The following is a 17,967-nucleotide window of genomic DNA, read 5'->3' on the forward strand; positions in this document are numbered from 1 at the left end:
CTCGAGAGAAACAGTTCTGTGAGCACCAGCAGCTGAGAAGCCTGGGAGTTGTGTTTAATGGTTGAGTGACTCACCTGAATCTGTGCAAGGTCTGAGCCCAGTTCCGAAAGAACTGACATCAGAAAAAGAAGTTATGAATGCTTTACTTCAGAGTTTATTCCTTCTTATACACTGGAGAATCTATTTCCCAGTTTCTCCTGGTGTGGATCCTCTGTTAGCTAATGAGGCATAAAAAATGATCAAAGCTTTCCCTGAAGTTTAAGGAGTCAGAGCATCTTTGTCTCCCTTGTAGAGTCTGAGTTTAAATACACCCTGAATACATGGTGCCCTTTGACTTAGTCAAGATGACTCTTTTTTCTCTGCAGAAACCTGCTCTTTGAAAATTTGTGGCTATAGAACAAACATTTCGTTAGGATAATAAAGTACTCATTGAAATTGGCCAGTTGCAAGAGCAGGTTGATATGCATTTGATGTCTTCTGTCTTCATCTTTCTGGAAGGACTAGAAAGCACATAAAGGACTCTTCCTGAGTGAGGAAATTCCAATATTCCCTCATTTATCCCATCTTAAAGCAACTCAGCACAAGTTTCACGTGTATATTTTCATTCTTCATCCTCTCCCACTTCCAGAAGAATATACAGTAAGATTTCTCAGGAATTTGCTGTATGAATTCTACAGTCTGAAATATAAGTTACAAATGGATTTTTATACAATAAATCCCACAGTAGGAGTTACTTTAATGAGCCAAATACATCTTTTCCAGCCCTGGTAAACAAGAATGTCTCTGGAAGGGATGAGAATGAATGATCAGAAACAGTGGTGGTTTAATTTGTAGAGTTATATAGTTTATAAGCACTGCCTCATCCTAACAGTGTTTGTTTGTTCCTTTACTTGCTTTGCATTTTGTGGGTTTAAGATAAAATTTGATAGAGTAAATATCTGCTCTCATGAAAGTTTCAAAAGGGATATTTACTAAAAAGTGTTCATGCTTTCTTAACTTTTGCCCATTTGTTGCTGTTTGGGCATTATTGTTTTTTTTTATTTCTTTTGTTTTGGTTTTGTTTTAGTAAATGAGAGAAATAGCTACTTCTTTTTTGGAGGAATGGTGGAGTGGATCAATGAGACTGATGTTCTCATTGTCCCTGTCCCTATCCCACTTTGGGATTGCTGTAAATGCCTGATCAAATGATATCTGCTGCTCTGTTTCCTGTGTGTGTTTAGAACCACAGGATAACCAATGAGGCTTCTCACATCAGTGTGTCTCTTTATTCCCTTTTAGAAGTATTGCGTTTTTTATCTGGTGACTCTGTGACAGTTTGACATTGGATGACTTTATAAAACATTCAACTAATTGGATTTGTTAAAATAAATAAATCAAACACTAATTGGAATGTGCCCTGCCATTATTTTTGCTTACTGAATTAGATATTATGGCGTGAAGTTCTTTTTATCATATTTGTGCACTTATTTAAACACCCCCCTGGCGCACACTTCTGCAAATTCAATTATATATTCAAAGGAGCCATTCAATTTATGCAAGGCTGGTTTACATATAATCCAGGGGCAAGTCTCAGTAACTGATGATAGGTCTGCTCAAGATTAATTAGCATCACTCAGATGAGCAGTGGCATTGTTACAAGTCCGCAGTGTAAAACAAGGGATATTTTATCCTTCTTATGTGAGCCATTGTTTGCCTCAATATGACCCTTTTCAGAAAAAGAAAAGCATTCTTGTTTAGATTTCATTTTGTGAAAAGGGTTTAACACCACCTGTGTTATCCAACAACATCAAAGCCATCTCCATTCCCTTGTCAGCCCCACTGAGCAACTGTGTTTGTTTAATTTTCAGCCAAGCAGGAAAAAGGCTCCAAATATCCCAATTTCTTTTCCAAAAATCCTCATTCTTGCTAACAATTTATGAAGATCCAGCACCCCATTTTGGTGATTGTGTAAATGTTGTCATTTTCCTCAAGCAACTCTGTGATATGTGACTGAAATGATAACATGCAGTTAATGGCAAATAAATTCATCCAGTGGTTGCTCTTCCTTTCCCTTCAACTTGAGGATTATTTTTTTCAAGGTTAATGAATAGCCCTGTTCTGCCTCTAAGCAGACAGATTTCAGCCATGGATGATTTTCTTTGGGGATGGATCTAACCTCTTCCTGTCTTTATGTTCCATCATATTTGGGTGTAGCTCATATATAAGTATCTGCATAGGTGGGGTGTCTTTGGAAATACTGAATATTAAGCTTATTCTGACATCAGTGAAAACAACACTTCTGCTAGTTACTATTCCTACTTTAGTGAACTCCTAAAATCTCTTCAGTTTTCTGAACCTGGCCACCTGGAAGGGAAGCTGCAATGTCACATCTGCCAGCTTCTGCAGAAAGTGGGACCACCACTGATGTCCTTGGTTGGAAAATATGAACACAAGTCACTGTGGCTACATGGTTTTATCAAGGATTGGATATAAGGAGGAATTTTTTTACTGTGAGGGTGGGGAGGCCCTGGCACAGGGTGCCCAGAGCAGCTGTGGCTGCCCCTGGATCCCTGGAGGTGTCCAAGGCCAGGCTGGACAGGGCTTGGAGCAGCCTGGGACAGTTGAAGGTGTCCCTGCCCATGGCAGGGGGGGCACTGGATGATCTTTCAGATCCCTTCCAACCCAAACCATTCTGTGACTCTGTGACTTTTAAAGTAACCCCAAAATCTGTGATGTTCTGCTATATTGAACTACTTTCCTGTCACTTTCTGACATTCCTTTCCTATCCCATGATACAATATGCACTGCAGCAGGGTGAAGAGAGGAGTTGTTGACTTTTTGGCTCACAAGTCACTGTGGTTCTAGCTCCCAGCTGAGCCTTTATTTCATTTTTAATTCTGCTCTCAGTGGACACAGCAGAGCAAGACGCTGGTGGGCACTGCCCCCCTCTTGGCACACAGGATTCACACAGGCAATCTGCTCATCTGAGCCCTTAAAATCAACTCCAGCTTTTTCTCCTTGTCCTCATTTTCTGCAAATTCACCTCCACATTCCAATTCTGCTGCCTCTAGTAAATTAATCCTTCTGGCTTATTGCCCTGTCACTCTGTGTTTGGAGGTTTCTCCACTAACCTTTTCTTTCTCTGAAACGTATGTGTCTTGCTGCAGCTTTTAAGGCTCTCCATGGTCTGTCCTTTCCTTTCCTATTCAGCTGTACTACAAGGTTAGCTTTGACTTTCAGGCAAGGCACTTTAAAGCTTCCTCAGGTGTTGTCTTGTATCAGCAGATGCTCCCAATTAATTTCCACAAGTTCTCACTGTGTCCCTTTTTCAGCTCCTCACACTCCATCTTCCTCAGCGAGGATAAAACCACCTGTTTAGCTGATTATGCCAGGCTATTGACAATTACATTCCCACTTCAATGAGCACTGCTGCCCCATATTTTGCTACTTATTGCTTGTTTGGCTTCTGGAACTTTGTAGCAGCTCCTGTGCAATTTTCTCTGTGTACAGAAGACCTTGCACGACAGTTGGGCTGGAGCAGAGGATGTGTTTACAGTTCCTCCAAAGAAATAGCTCCCAGCCAGCCCCATCCCTGAGTGCTGAGCAGGGGGTGGGGATGGTTTGTGTCTCAATTAAAGGGAATCTAGCAAAATGAGAATGCCCCATGGAGGCTGAGAGCACAGGATTGGATTTTGCCTCTCACTTTGCTCACTGGGATAAAGATGACTTTCACTGCTCACTCCCACGCAGTCCAGGCTGCCTGGATCTTCCCTGAGAATTTTTTAACGAGCCTGTTCAATATTGTAATTTTGAACTTTTCTCCTAAATTAATTAAAAAATAGGGAAATGGTATAGGTGTAATCCTGCTTGTTTTGACAGCTGGGAAGGCTTCACAAATGTGATAAATTAAAGGCAAGGGTTATTTAAATATTATAAAACCATGACAACTCAGAAATATTTGCAGAAGCTACTGAAACAGGCAAGGTTTCAAGGGTCATAAAATCTATTAACAGATTCATTTATAATGAAAATATGTAATATATACAATTTTTAATTTTTAGAGCAAGCTTTAAACTTTTTTTCAGATCTCTTTAAGCTTTTTTTCAGCAACAGAGTATTTTGGGGTGTCAGGTACTCTACCCAATAAATCTTCCTAGAAATGTTTGGTGAAGTTTTGTAGAACCATTTAAAAAAACAATTGCAGTTGGAGTACACAGAGAATCATTTAACAGAGTAAGGGATTGAGAAATATTAATGACATGAAATATATTTGTAATTGAGATCCATAGGAACTGTGACAAAGTTTGGGCTTTCCAGAGGGATGGGTAATATGGGTGAAAATTAAAGAAGGCTTTAATGTCTTCAGTGTTGGGTAACCCTTTATTGCAGAGGAACCACAGGTCAGTGATGAACCAGGTGTTTATTGTTTGAGTGCAGCTGTGGGAAGGAGGGAGGAATCAGGAATATCTCTGTCCATACAGCTCTGGTTGGTGTCACTGAGGCCTTGTGAAGGCTGACCTAGAACAGGGACTGGACAGAGCTAAAGAATAAAGCAGGGATTTATTAAAAGGCCTCAGTGGATGCACCTTGGGCAGCACCAGAGCCCAGCCAGGGCTGCACCCAAGATGAACCAAAATGGTCCCAAAATGCATGAGCGCTCCCGGGGGCTCTCACTGTGATCAGCTCTGCTCCATTTGCACATTGCAGTTCATTGTCCAATTCCAGCTCCAGCCCATGCAGTCCCATCCTGCTTGTTTTTCTCTCTTCAGCCCATGTTGTTTGTGCTCTTGGGCCTGAGATTTGGATCATTTGTCCTTGGTCCCCAGCTGGAGAAGGAATTGTTTTGTCTCTCTGCTCTGCGAACAGAGCTCACCATCCCCTGATATGAAGCTCAGACACCAAAGCAGCAGAGAATCTGAAAAATATAAAAGCTAAAACCTGAGGCATCATCAGGAGCCACTGGTGCTTGGCTGGCAGAGCAAGGGAGCGTTGCCCTGAGCACTGTGCAGCCCTGGCATGTTACACGTGCCTGGTTTCTTTGGAGTACTGGGATCTGCAGAGAACAGTGATCCTTTCTTCCCTAAGAGGAAACCAAATCTTTATAGACATATCTTGGGCATGATTCAAGTCTAACCTGAGTTACCCAGATCCCTGATCCAGTGGATCCAGTAGTGAAATACTTTGGCAGGTTGGGTTGGGTGGAGGTGAAGAGTCCCATCATAAGGGACATCAGTGTGGGAACCTCCTAGGGAATAAACAATCCCTGTTCCTCTGTGTGACCCAAGTTTCAAAGATCTGCACTGGAATACAAAATTTCATTCCACAGTTCCTGAATTTCCCTTGATTCACAGGTGTTCAGGCAGCTGCCAATGTATTTATGAGTGTTAACTTCTTCCAAGTATTTCAGGAATTGCAGTAAAGATCTTTTAGTCAGCAGCCTGGAAGGTGTGAATGCCAGGTGACATCTGCTGCTTCTCATTCTCTTGTTCAGAAACTACAGGGCCATGCTCAAAAGTATTGATTCGAAAGACTTTGAGGAAGCTCTGTGTGTTCATGGACTACACAGAAATTTGTGTTGTTAAGTTTAGGGGATGGTTAAAGCCAGGTTAAATATAATCAAAGCTTAAAAGCAAAAAGAAGTGAGGCCTTGCTGTAGGAGCAGTGCTGCTGTACTTGTTTGTCATTTGCATTCCTCCTTCCTTTCCTGATTAAAAAAAAAAAAAATCTTTCTTGGAGGTTCATGCAAATATTCCTGCATGGGGGAATCCTGTAGAAGTATAGAATTGTCTTGAAAATAACAGGCTGAAATAAAGGGGACTGATCTTAGAAACAGTAGTGTGGGGGGAAGAAAACAAGGGCTTCCAGTGGATATAAAATATGGAAAGTACAAGGATATTTTCTGGACGTCACCTTTGGAGCTGCATGAAAAATAATGTTTAGGAAATGAGTTTTATTTATTTTTATTTCCTTTGTAAGCTTGGGTACAAAACATCTAAGTAAAAGGCCTACCACAAAGAAAGAGAGAAAATTAACCCAGAAATGTTTTCATTTTTCTTGGTTTTAGGTGGTTGTTCATTTGATGAGCACTACAGTAATTGTGGCTATAGCGTCGCCTTGGGAACCAATGGATTTACCTGGGAGCAGATCAATACCTGGGAAAAGCCAACAATGGATCCTGCTGTCCCAACTGGTGAGTGAGGAGCCTCATCAACAATGATGAGATGCAATTCTTGGAGAGAATCAGATGTTATTGCTGTGTATGTGCGTACTGGCTCTGGGTACACACAACAGCGGAGCAGGATTTCATTCAGCGATAAAATTTAATTTTAATTTTGTGTTAATTTTGTGTTCAAAATATTCTGGCAACAGAATTCATAGATGTGAGGTGGCTTTTTGCAACGTTTGCTACTGGATATCCTTGCAGAATTGTTTTACCTTTCTTATTCTTATTTTGTTTCTCGTTTAGCAGAGAGGAAATGTTTTGGATATAAAACTCTAAGGTTCAGCGAGCTTTTGGCATGTTTCTGGATGAGAGAGTTATCTGGAGGTTACCAGGTTCATTTTGGACAGGCCAGAAGAAGTAAAGTCTTAAAATGTGAGGAAATATTGGACATTCCAGTTACCATTTAGCTCTCAACTGATGGTTTTAAATTCAATTTTGAGAAAGACAAGAAAGTTCCTAAAGAATTAGTTGTCGTAGCTAATGCTTGATTAGGCTGGGACTTGAGACAGGAGAATTTTCATATGCAAGAAAAGGATTTCCAGCAGTGAGTTACCAGAGTTTCTAACTTACTAATACATACTGAGTATGGTGTAGACTTCTATGTGATAGTTGGAATATTCTTAGCAAAGGTCACAGTGGTGATAATTTCCAAGTTTTGTTTTCCATTGGAAGTTACCATTATGCTTTATATGGGAATGAATTCTCTTGTGGAATTATTATGAATTGTTGTGGAATGCTTTGTTTACATTGAAAAAGAACTGGATTTAAGAAAATACTTTAAATTTCACCAAAAACCCTACTTTGCCCATGTTGGTTGCCACCTAAAATAGCAATACAAGTCTCTTTCAGACACACAGTGGCAAAAAGACTTCATCAGCTAGTTAAGACTGATTTCACTCCTAAAAAAAGAAATATTTGTTCTGGTTAGTACATTGCACTGTGAGAGCATGAGCTACGTAGAAGAACGGAATATAATGTTGTTCAAGACATATTCTTATGCCTGTAATTATTGGGATAAGAGACTTGTAATTGCTGGCTGCCTGGAAGGACACGGTGTGGAGCTGAGACAGAAATAACTCCCTGCCACAGACACTGACAGACAGCCCAGAGCCCATTCCTGGGTGCTTGTCAGTAAAAAAAACAGCTCAGGAGACACCAGCCCGGCTGGGCTTCCTCCAGCACTGAAAACTGTTTCAGTTTTGTGGGTTTTAAATCATTTTATCATTTGAAATTTCTCAGAATAGCAGCCTTCAAAGTGTGTCACACTTTGGTTTGGCTGTGGCATCCCCAAAGAAGTTAATTGTGGAAGTTGCAGATTTTCAGTCCTGTCTGTAAGAGTGTATTTCATGATTCTGGATGTTGTTGTGGTTTAAATGATGGCAATTTTATCTCTGAGGCTCTTCAGATTTTAGTTCATTGTTGTGTCCTTATTTTGTGTCCTTAGTAATGACCAAGCTGGAGAGACATGCCAAATCTTTGAATTAAGTGATTCCAGAGGGAAGGAGTTGGAATTTACACAGTTTTGTTGCAATTGAGAATCTAGAACAAATGGGAAGGTTTATATGGCTTGCACTGGATGAGTTCAATGCTTTGTTAACTCCAAATGTTAAAGGAAACCCTTCCTGGCCTCCTTATGGATGTGTTTTATTATATTAAATACCCTGGAACCATGGAGGGGTCAGCAGAAATCACAGAGCTGGAAAAGACCTCTGAGGTTATTGACTCCAACCATTATCCCATCCCCAAACCATGCTCCCACTTCTCTGTGTTTTATGACCACATGTGCCACATCTCCTTGTTTTATGAATTCTTCCAAGGATGGTCACTCCACCTCTTCCCTGGGCAGCTGTTCCAGTGCTTGACAGCCTTTTCAACAAAGAATTTTTTCCTAATATCTAATCTAAACAACAAAAGACAAGCAACAGCCTGGAATGACATGATGAAAAAAACCTTAAAGCCACAAACCTACCCAAAAAACCCCAACCCCAAACAAACCACTCCATATACACAAAAAAAACTCCATGTCAACCCCAGAACATCACAGTGTAGTTTCTCCAAATACTTGTGGTTTTCCCCTTTCCTTGATATCTGGTATAATGAAAAAAATATCTAGAGATACTCCAGCAGCTGCAAATTCACAAAAACAAAAAATGAAGAAAACTTTATTGAAGTTAAGAGGCAAAGGTAAAGCAACTATCAAGTGGGAATGGGCTGATAAAGAAATACTAGGTAAGAAGGTTTGAAGGAGCATGAGGGGAAATGAGTCAGTTCCTGATGTGACTGATTGATGTCACAGGACTGTTCACAGAGAACAAAGGGCAAAATCAGTAGGTGGAAAATTGTGGACCACAGCAAATGGGTAGAGAAGGGCCTGGTGTAACAAACCCCATGTTTTCAAGAGCTGTCCGAGTTGTGCTAACCTTGGAGTAAATTGCAGTGTTCAATCAGGCCCCCTAAAGCTGGTGAGATTTCTGGAGCTATTATTGAGAATCTGTCGCTGGCTAGAATTGTGATGTTTGTGTTGGTTACTCTTTGAAAAGCTGTTTGGTGGGAATAAAAGTTGTTTATTTAATATTCATGTAGAGGCAAAGCCAGGTGGATAAACTGAAGAACAGCATGTTCCACTCCTACAAGCAGGGACATCTTTAAAGCTGGAGTCCTAGAACATGTGATGTTTGACTTTCCATTCCACTGAATTTCTCCACAGCAGCTGAGAGAAGCAGGGTGTAAATCCACTGAGCTGCAGGGTGTAAGAGGTGGTAACAAAGAGGTGTTCATGGAATAAGCACCCAGAGGCACAACAGAACACAGAGAGCGGTGGCAGGAGTGCCAGCAGGGCTCTGGGATGCAGTAATGCAGATTTTTATGTTGGGACCGTATTTTAAACACTGCTTTGCTTTTATAGCTGGAAATAGGTTAAAATTCTACATTGTGGAAGTGGTAAAAACAAAAAGTGAGCAGGAATTAGGTTGGTTCAGTGACACTGAGTCAGCCTGCAGTGCTGAAAGCATGGCCAACCCCCAGCTGCTCAGCCCTTTCCTCTGGAAAACGTTCTGGCTTTCCTAAGTACCAGCAGATCCCTTTGAATTCAACCAAGCCACAGAACTGTGTCCTCCTGAATACTAATGATGCTGTCTAGCACTTTTTAAAGTCCTTTTCACTGCTAGATCTCAGACTGCTCTTCAAAGGAGGTCAGTACCATGAATGAGAGCCTGAGTCCCCAGAGCTGTGTAATTCTCTGCTGACACACTGCTGCAAAGGTCTCTGCCCAGGGATGTCTTTCTGGTCTTTATTTTTTTAATTAAAATGTCAAAAAGAAAAAAAAAAGCCAATTAAACTGCTCCATTAACAATGTAGAAGTTTGTAGGCAATTTGTTTTACTCCGTTGCCAGCAAATAAAATGTTTCCCATGAATTCTGTGATTAATTCCTTAGGGCTGGAAACAGTGTTAATTGGGGGATTAAGAACCAGATGTTTGTTGTTCTGAATAAATGTTTCAAAAACGTGGAACACATGAATGGTAGGTATCCAACCCCCAGATTTCAGTGTGACTCTGGTTCCACCTCCTTGCACAATAGCAGGAGTGATTATAACAAAATATTCTCTAACAGATGGGTGTTTACTTAAGCCTGAATACCCTCAGTTATGAGTATTCTGCAGCTTTTGGGCTGTTTGTTCCACTGTTTGAATTGTAGAGGTTCTCAAACCTTCATTTTCCTTTCTGTGGCTTCAACTCATTATATATTTTTTTTTCCATTTTTGAATAGGGAGAATAATCAGTTGTTGCTCTCTTACAGCCTCTCCTATATAGTAACATGCAGTTAAATCTTTATTCTGCAGGACTGAATGTGACCCAGTTCTTTTAACCTTTGCTAATTGTCTTGTTGTCTTCCCTGTGCCTTCAGTCATTATTTTCTCATCTTTTTGGGAATATTTGTTTGAAGTTGTGCTACCAAGCAAGGATTCAGCACTCTGCATGGCAGTGCTGGAAGGCACAAGACCAACCCAAGCCAGTCTGGGATCCTGTGAGAGTAGGACTTGAGCTCTTTTGTGGGTCTTTTTTGAGGCAGACGCTTGGTTTGTATGAAATGTGTGTAAATCAACCAGGCAAAATTACTGCTCTTACTCTCCATGTCACCACTTTGCAGCGTTCCAAGGAGCTGGGACCTGGCTGCTCTGGCAGCAGTTGCAAGAATAATATTAATAATGAAAGTATTTAACATTTAAAGTTCAAAGTATTTTACTATCATTTGCTAATTAACTCCAACGGAGACTTAACCAGGGCTGACTAGACTGAAGTAATTACTTTAATTGTATTAAATACGATTCTATCTGAATGCAAAGGCATCGTGTCTTGTGCATTTGTGCAGCTGCATTCTTTGCTGTTAGATTTTAATCCCACGTTTACTTTATGAAGTTTTCATGTTCCAGCTTAGCAGATATATAATCAGCACACAGAGTCTGAATTTCTGGCCCCATCTGCCTGACTGCTCACTTCCTTTCATCTCTGTAGCACCTAGAGCAAGTGCTACTTTGCTTTCACAGAAAAAAACAAATTTTCTTCCAAAAGAAATGGAGTACACGTGTGTATAAACATAGATCTGCATCTCTGCGTGCTCCATATCACTGCTGTTTCATGCTCCACTGTTTTCCAGCTGGGCATTGTCTAGGAAACAGAAGTGTAGGTATGAAGGATATACGGATTAGCAAAATGTTTGGAATAAATGATAATATTGAGAATGACATCACTTGTAGGTTACCTGGCAAGTTCTAATGGCCTCACTTTGCATCCTTATTCCACAAAACATCTTCTGCAAAGAGCAACAGGACCTGTTATTGTTGAAGGGTAATTTTGTGATAGAAATTGGTGCATTTTTATCTCACATGGAGTCATTTAGATTGGAAAAGCCCTCTAAGATCATCAAATGCAACCATTACCCCAGCACTGCCAAGGCCACCACTAAAGCGTGGTCCCAAGTGTTCCATGACATATTTTTGAATGTTTCCAGGGATGATGATTCTATTGCTGCCCTGGGCAGCCTGTTCTAATATCTGACCACCCTTTTGGTGAAGAAATTTTTTTCTGAGAACCAATCTAAACCTCCACCTAAGTGGTGGGTGTTTTGAGATGATATTTTCAGGCCCAAATGAGTTCTGAGTATGGCCTTAAGGAGCCTGCATCCTGTGTCCCAGTGAAGTGAGCCCAGCTCAGAGCTGTTCAGGGGGTGCAGTGCATCACCTCCCCTGGATGTGATGGATCCTCCACCTCGGCACCACCTCACTGAGAAATCACAGCAGAGTCTCTGTCTTTCCTCTAGCAGCAGAGATAAGGGATGGGGGACTCTTCCCACACCTAAATGAGCATGTTCCTTTGTTCCAGGAACTGGAGGAGTCTCTGAGCTTCTGAACAGAAGGGTCATCATCATTAATGTTGCTCTGTGAAATACTCATTTAGCAGGCAAGCATCAAGATGAATCCAGGAATTCCAGATGGCCAAATTCCACTTGGGCTGCACTGAACTGAATAAAGTTTTGTGGGAGTCTAATAGGCCAAATGCTTTCCTGTGTCACCTTTGTCTTTTTGTGAGTGGCACCAGGGAGTTACAGCAGGAATGGATAATTATCAAGCAGCTTTCCTTCTGGAAGCTGATAACCCACACTGGATGGGCAAGATGCTTTAATTCTGTTCAGGAGAGGAGAGATGTGAAGCTACTGCTGACCTCTAGGAAGGCCAGAGACCCCCTGTGCATAGGTCAGGCATTTGTCTCTTCTCCCTGCAGGCCAGAATGGTGCCAAGCAGGAGTTAGACTCAATATTTGTAAATTTGAAAGGCGAGGCAGTAAAATTAAGATTTCCCCATGTCTGAGTGTATTAATTCTTGCTTACAAGAAAATACAAAAAGAAACTTGTTAAAGGGATAAATTAAAATTCATCTGTGTATATGATGAATCATGATTCAGTTTTGTCTGAGAGGGAGAAAAAAATTGGCTCAGCTGCCTGTATATTTTTTTTCCTCCAAAAATATTTTATGCAGGGGAAATTACTAAGAATGAGTCAAATATGTTTTTCCCCACTCTTTCACTTCCATACAAGCAAATAGATTAGTCTGTATCTTGTTAATGAACTCCAAGTAATTTCTCAGCTGTTAAGGTCTAAAGAGAAAGGGATGTCTGGAAAGTTTCCCCAATGTGTTTTTATTTTGCTATTTAATCTGCAGCCTCCTGTCTATGTTTTGGGATTCTTTCTTGTAGATGTAAATAATTCTTCCCCGTTTCCAGAATTCCATCCCTGCTTGGTGCTAACCCAAGTTTTTTTGGGATTGATTGCAGGTGTTGGGTTTATTTTAGTGGATGTACATGCCAATGTTGAGGTTTCCAGGGAAGTGCATACTTTTGACCTATTCATGAAGGCAGCTTTGGGAGGAAAGCAATGAGAGGGATTTTTTGCTGTCCTTCCAACCTTCAGTTGCTCTGTTTTACTCTCTCCAGGCCCTAAGCCATCCCTATAACTCATTCTGTGACAGCTGCTCTCTGCCCAGCACCAGGATTTAGGTGTCTCTTGAAGGAATGTGCTGTCACCCACACATTTTTACTATCTCGTGTTAGGTCTGGGTTGTCAGTAACTAAATCCAACCTGTGTAAGTGTAGAAAATCTTGCTTATTCAGCAATGAAGACCATGACCATGAGCTGATTTCATACAGGTAGCAATTTAAATCCATGAGTTTTAAGAGTGATTCTTGCCAAATATTTGCTCTGTCTCGTGTTCCTGTGTTCTGACACCCAGTAAAACCTTTCCTTTGGGATGGTGGATTGAAACAGTGGGAGACTGTTTGACCTAAGTCTGTGGGGAAATTGCAGAACCTATAAATTAAGTATATCACACCTAGCTAAGTACTTGCTTTCAATGATGTAAAAAGTAGATATAATTAAGAATGTTTACCTCTCTAGAAGACTTCTGCTGAGAGGAAGCTACCTCCCAGTTTTAATTTCTGTGTCATTCCCATTGTAAAGGTGTGAGAGAATTTCTCCTCATGTGCTGTTGTCAGATGTCAGCAGAACCATCCTTCCACTTAGAGGGAGGTGGAGTTTTGGTACTGAAATCAAGCTCAGCAAATTTGTGCAGCCTTCAGTGAGCTCACAGGGTATAAAGAAATGATATCAAAGACCAGAATGGCTTCTAGGAAGTGTTTTAATAACCCTGAAAGGATGGCTGTCTGCTGGAAGCACACATAGTTCTGCACCTTGATGTGTTAAATGGTACATTTGAACTGTTGTCACTCTCTTTCTGACCCTTTCCTGTGAGAGCTTCCCCAAACAGAGCTGTTTGTGAGTGTCAGGACCTTTCCATTATCACCATTAGTGAGCTCATGGCACTTCTAGAGCACTGCCACAGCATCAGTCAGCATCACCCTGGCAGGAAGGACAAGCAAGCTGCTGGTGAACTCATTTCTCCTGCATGGTTTCAGCACAGAAACATTAATTTTTCTAGCACCTGTTGGCTCTAGCAGGAACTGATGCCTCTCAGCATCTGAGCACACTGCCTGTGTTTTTTATAATGTGTTCTTTTGAGCTCTGCTCGGACATGCTGTCCAGATGCCAACGTGTTAAAACTGGTTTTTGTTCGAGGGCTAAGTTAGGGAATTTTATAACCACACCAGTGGAAAAATATTTCTCATTAACAGCTTCAAACTCTTCAGGAGATGTGAAATAGAAGAAATGGGTTTCTTCCAATAGATGAAATTTAATATAAATTCTATTGAAATAAATGTGGTTGCAGGAGTAAACAAGGTGCATAGGTAGAATGAGGGATGGGGAAGGTCTTTCTGACAAAAATTAAATACTAACATTGACAAATGTGAAGTTAGTGGATATTAAGGAAGAGGTAAAGCAGTGAGTAAATAGGAGCAGAAATTTTAGGAGGAAGAGATAAATTCTAGTGCTTTTGAAGGAACTGAATATTAGGGAATATTGCAGGTCTAGTGAGGGCTGAGGTTTGTAACAACATTTGAAGAGTGAATTTTTGAGTAGACAGAATTCTGGTTTTATTATTTTTCCTCCCCTCAAACTGTGAACCTGCTCTGCACTGGGTATTTTTCCTTTTTTCTGCAAGGTTTGTGAACAGCCTAGAGATGGACAGGTCTAACAGGAAAGAAGTTCCCAAAGAAGAGTGACCTGGGAACCTGCATGGGACAGGTTCAGACAGATTAAATTTGAAAGAGGGAAGGAGAAGGCCGTGAATAAACAGACAAATACTGACAGATAAGGATTTACAAAAGGAAATGTTGGGGAAATCAGAGGCAAAATTACTCTTCAGCATGATCCAAGAAAGCAACTGCGGCATTAAATAGGGATTCAAGGCAGAGGGTGAGCAAAATACAGGAAAGTAGGAAGTATCACTAAGGTTGTTGCTCAGCCCCTTATGAGCCTTGGTAGCTCTGAGTGAATGCTCAGCTTTTTGGAGTTGTTTAACATGGAGTCAGTGGAATTCTTCTGAAATCCCTTAAATTCAGTGGGAGCTGGCTGTAATCTCTTAGAGGGACTCTGCTGCAGTGAATTGTCTGGCTAATGCACTTTTTCCCCCCCATTTGTCTCTTTTGCCCAGTGAACTTCTCTTCTTTCATCTTTTTTACTTTTTTCTGTAGTTTTTTACTTCTGTCACCTACCATCACACCACTTAACAGACTCCCAGCACCTGAGTACAAAGCTATGGAAGAACATCCAAGGTTGCAGTGTTAAAAATTATTTAACTCATGCAGTTTCTTTACCACAAGCCCTATTCAGTGTATAGTGAAGTAACTGTAAGTCTTTCTGCCAGCTTCAAAATAAACAGGATGGAGACTCAGATTTTCAGATGCTTTACTATTTAATTAGAAGGATACAGATTGTTTGATGGAATGATAATAACAGCCTCTGATCACTGGTTCCAATGAGAACTGTTGCTATTGAGAACTTGTGGGGGAAAGTTCATTTTTCATGCTTAGGAAATATTAGCATTTGCTGTTGCTAGTATCAGATATTTAGTGTGTGTAATTTGGCACATGAAAAATGCTGGCTTTTAAATCTCTTTTCCAGAAGTCATTTATATATGTACAAAAGCAAGTTGATAGCAACAATATTAATATATCCTCATGGAAAAGAAAAATAATGTAAGCTTCCCCTGCACAGGCAATCCAACCTCCTCTGTGTCATTCACCTCCTTTAGAGGGGACTGGAAACTGTTGTGCTTGTATTCCTTTGAGATGTAAAGTTGTTATATTACAAATTATCGCTTGTTTTCAGTATTGACTAGATAAATAAATGCAATTATGTTTATCAATGTTGAAAATTAAGCAACAGAAAGCAATTGTGTGTGTTTGAGGATCTTTTCAAATGAAAAGCTGCATTCACTGAATTCTCATCGGCTCTTTTTCTCTCTGACATGTTTCATGATGTGAGTTCTCAATTGAATGAACAGCTGCAGTAAAAATGGCACCAGCCAAGTCACAGGGAATTCACAGGAAATGGAGATGTTTCAGGCTTCAACACAAGTTATTTGGGCCCTCATTTACCTTGAGAAATGCTTGGCTTTTCCTTAATAAAATGTCTATAAACACAGAAACTTGTCAAGCCCTTTGGATAAACCTCTTATGGGTAGAACAAAGACACTTTGCTGGTTGGGTTTGTCTTTCTAAGGGTGGGAAAAGCTTTTCCTTCTGGTCTTCTACTTTGGATTTACTTACATGCATGCATGAGGGAGTAATATGGAAGAAATGTCAGTGTTGATCAGAAGGAAGCAGTAAGGGAAGCAGAATAAGAAACTCTCATCACAGCTCAGGTGTCTACGAACCTCCTTGATTAATCTAATTCTTCTAAATTAAGATCATCCTTCATGCTGAAGATCTGATCCCATCCCTTAGATCTTTGGGAATGCCATCTATTGCCTTGTAGGGATGGTGGCAGAGTCAGGACGTTTTGTCCCAGCTTCCCACCCAGCCGTGGCACACACTGCAGACGTGGCAGCACGAGGAAAGCACCAACTTGGAGGCAGCAAGTGGCTCACTGTCCTTAGAGCCATGAAACACAGAGCTGTTTCTGATTAATCTTAAATGCTTTAGAACAAATGTTTTATGTCCTCAAAGTTTTTGCAGCGCTTCCATTTTTTAATTTACTTCTGTCCCACTCTTCTCTAACAGCCAAGTTAGTAAAGCTTCAAGCAGCGTAATGAACATTGTCATGGGATAACAGTTCCTGATGTCTCCTCACCAGTCAGTCTGCCCCATAAACTCACCATTCATAGAAACATAAACCCTTCAAAATCTTTCTTTCCCTCCATCCCTCTTGTTTTCTACATATATGAGACTTTTTTTGCATTTCTTTTTTTCCTGCAATACCATCTTCATCTTATAATCTCCTCTAGTTATGGTAGTGAAGATAAAGCTGTGAAGAAATCTGGCAGTAAACCCCAAATCTCCTTCTCCATCAACTCCAGCCTAATAGGAGATAATCAACGTATTAAAAAAACAAATAAACAAACTATAAGCTAAATTAACTTCTTGCTAAATTTGTTGCAGTCTAGGGTGACTGAGTGAAGATGTGCCATGGATATTGCTGTGCTTTCTCATGGCCAGTTTTACTACTCCATCTGTCCACAGCAGAAGAATCTCTTTCCCCGTTTCAGTTTTATAGGTTTGAGTTGTTTAGCAGTACAGTTATGGGAATATTCAAAGGAGGAATCATAACCAGAGAGAAGTGGTTTAGCTTAGTTCTCATTAGCTGTTCATCTAGAACAGATTGCCTAGGATGGACTTCTGGAGTGTGTCTGATTGCTGCAGCATGGTGACTTAATGGGGAGAGTTTTTACCAGCTTGATAAGTGTGCCTGTACCAACTGACCTCACAGCTTGGTGTGCAGTGAATGAGCTCTAGAAACTATGGTTTCAGTCTAGGATGTCATTTGTATGTCCTCCCTTGAAGTTAACTTGCTGTTGTGTATTTGTTTGGTTTAAATTTGGCATCTGGCATTGCTGATCTGAGCTAAACCTCCACCATAAACATTTGTTGTCTTCAGTTCAGCTTTCTAGTCCAAAAAATCCTGGTCCCTACATTTTTCCTTTTGTTTCCTTATGCTCTAAGCCTTTCTTCTGATGTAACATTCATATTCCTAATCCTGCTTTTTCTAGAAACTAAGTTTTACTCCTTTTCTCAGAAGTGTTTTTATACGGCAACAAACCAAGAAGCTTTCAAGCCTCATTACTGCAGCTTTTATTAAACCATCAAGGCCAGGTTGGACAGGGCTTGGAGCAAGCTGGTCTGGTGGAAGATGTCCCTGTCCATGGCAGGGGGTGGAATAAGATGAGCTTTAAGGTCCCTTCCAACCCAACCCATTCTGTGATTCCATGACTGCTGCATGTCTTGATTCCCAAGAATTTGTGGCCATTACCTTTCCTCCTTTGATCCCTTCTTTGGCTTCCTCCCTCAGGATCTGCCACTCCCAGCCTCAGGCCAAGGAAGAGACAAATCTGCAAAACTCTCTCCTTCAGCTCGCCAGGAAAACAGCACAAACCCACTCCTGCAGCTGAGCTGAACTGGTACAGAGGCATTTCTCAGCCTTGTAGCCTTGAAGTGAGAAACAGGATTTCAAAAGCTAATTTACTTGTTTTCATAGCATGATCTTAATTCTACAAGCGAGAGAAGATGATCTAATCTAATTTAATTTTGCTCTTTGAGGAGAAGGGAGATCACTTGGCCAGCTGCTGCTCTGAGCAAACATGGAGCGTGCAGGCTACAA

General features: G+C 40.8%; 1 protein-coding gene across 1 annotated transcript in view; it reads left to right on the plus strand.

Annotated features, from left to right (window-relative positions):
* PTPRT (protein tyrosine phosphatase receptor type T) overlaps positions 1-17,967 on the plus strand; it is a 444,327-nt gene that overhangs the window by 111,904 nt on the left and 314,456 nt on the right. Inside the window, exon 2 of the mRNA XM_068207489.1 lies at positions 6,044-6,169. Coding sequence (XP_068063590.1) covers positions 6,044-6,169 — 126 coding nt within the window. The remainder of the gene's footprint in view (positions 1-6,043; positions 6,170-17,967) is intronic.

Source organism: Anomalospiza imberbis, chromosome 17, assembly GCF_031753505.1.
Source record: "Anomalospiza imberbis isolate Cuckoo-Finch-1a 21T00152 chromosome 17, ASM3175350v1, whole genome shotgun sequence".
In the NCBI taxonomy this organism is placed as follows: domain Eukaryota; kingdom Metazoa; phylum Chordata; class Aves; order Passeriformes; family Viduidae; genus Anomalospiza; species Anomalospiza imberbis.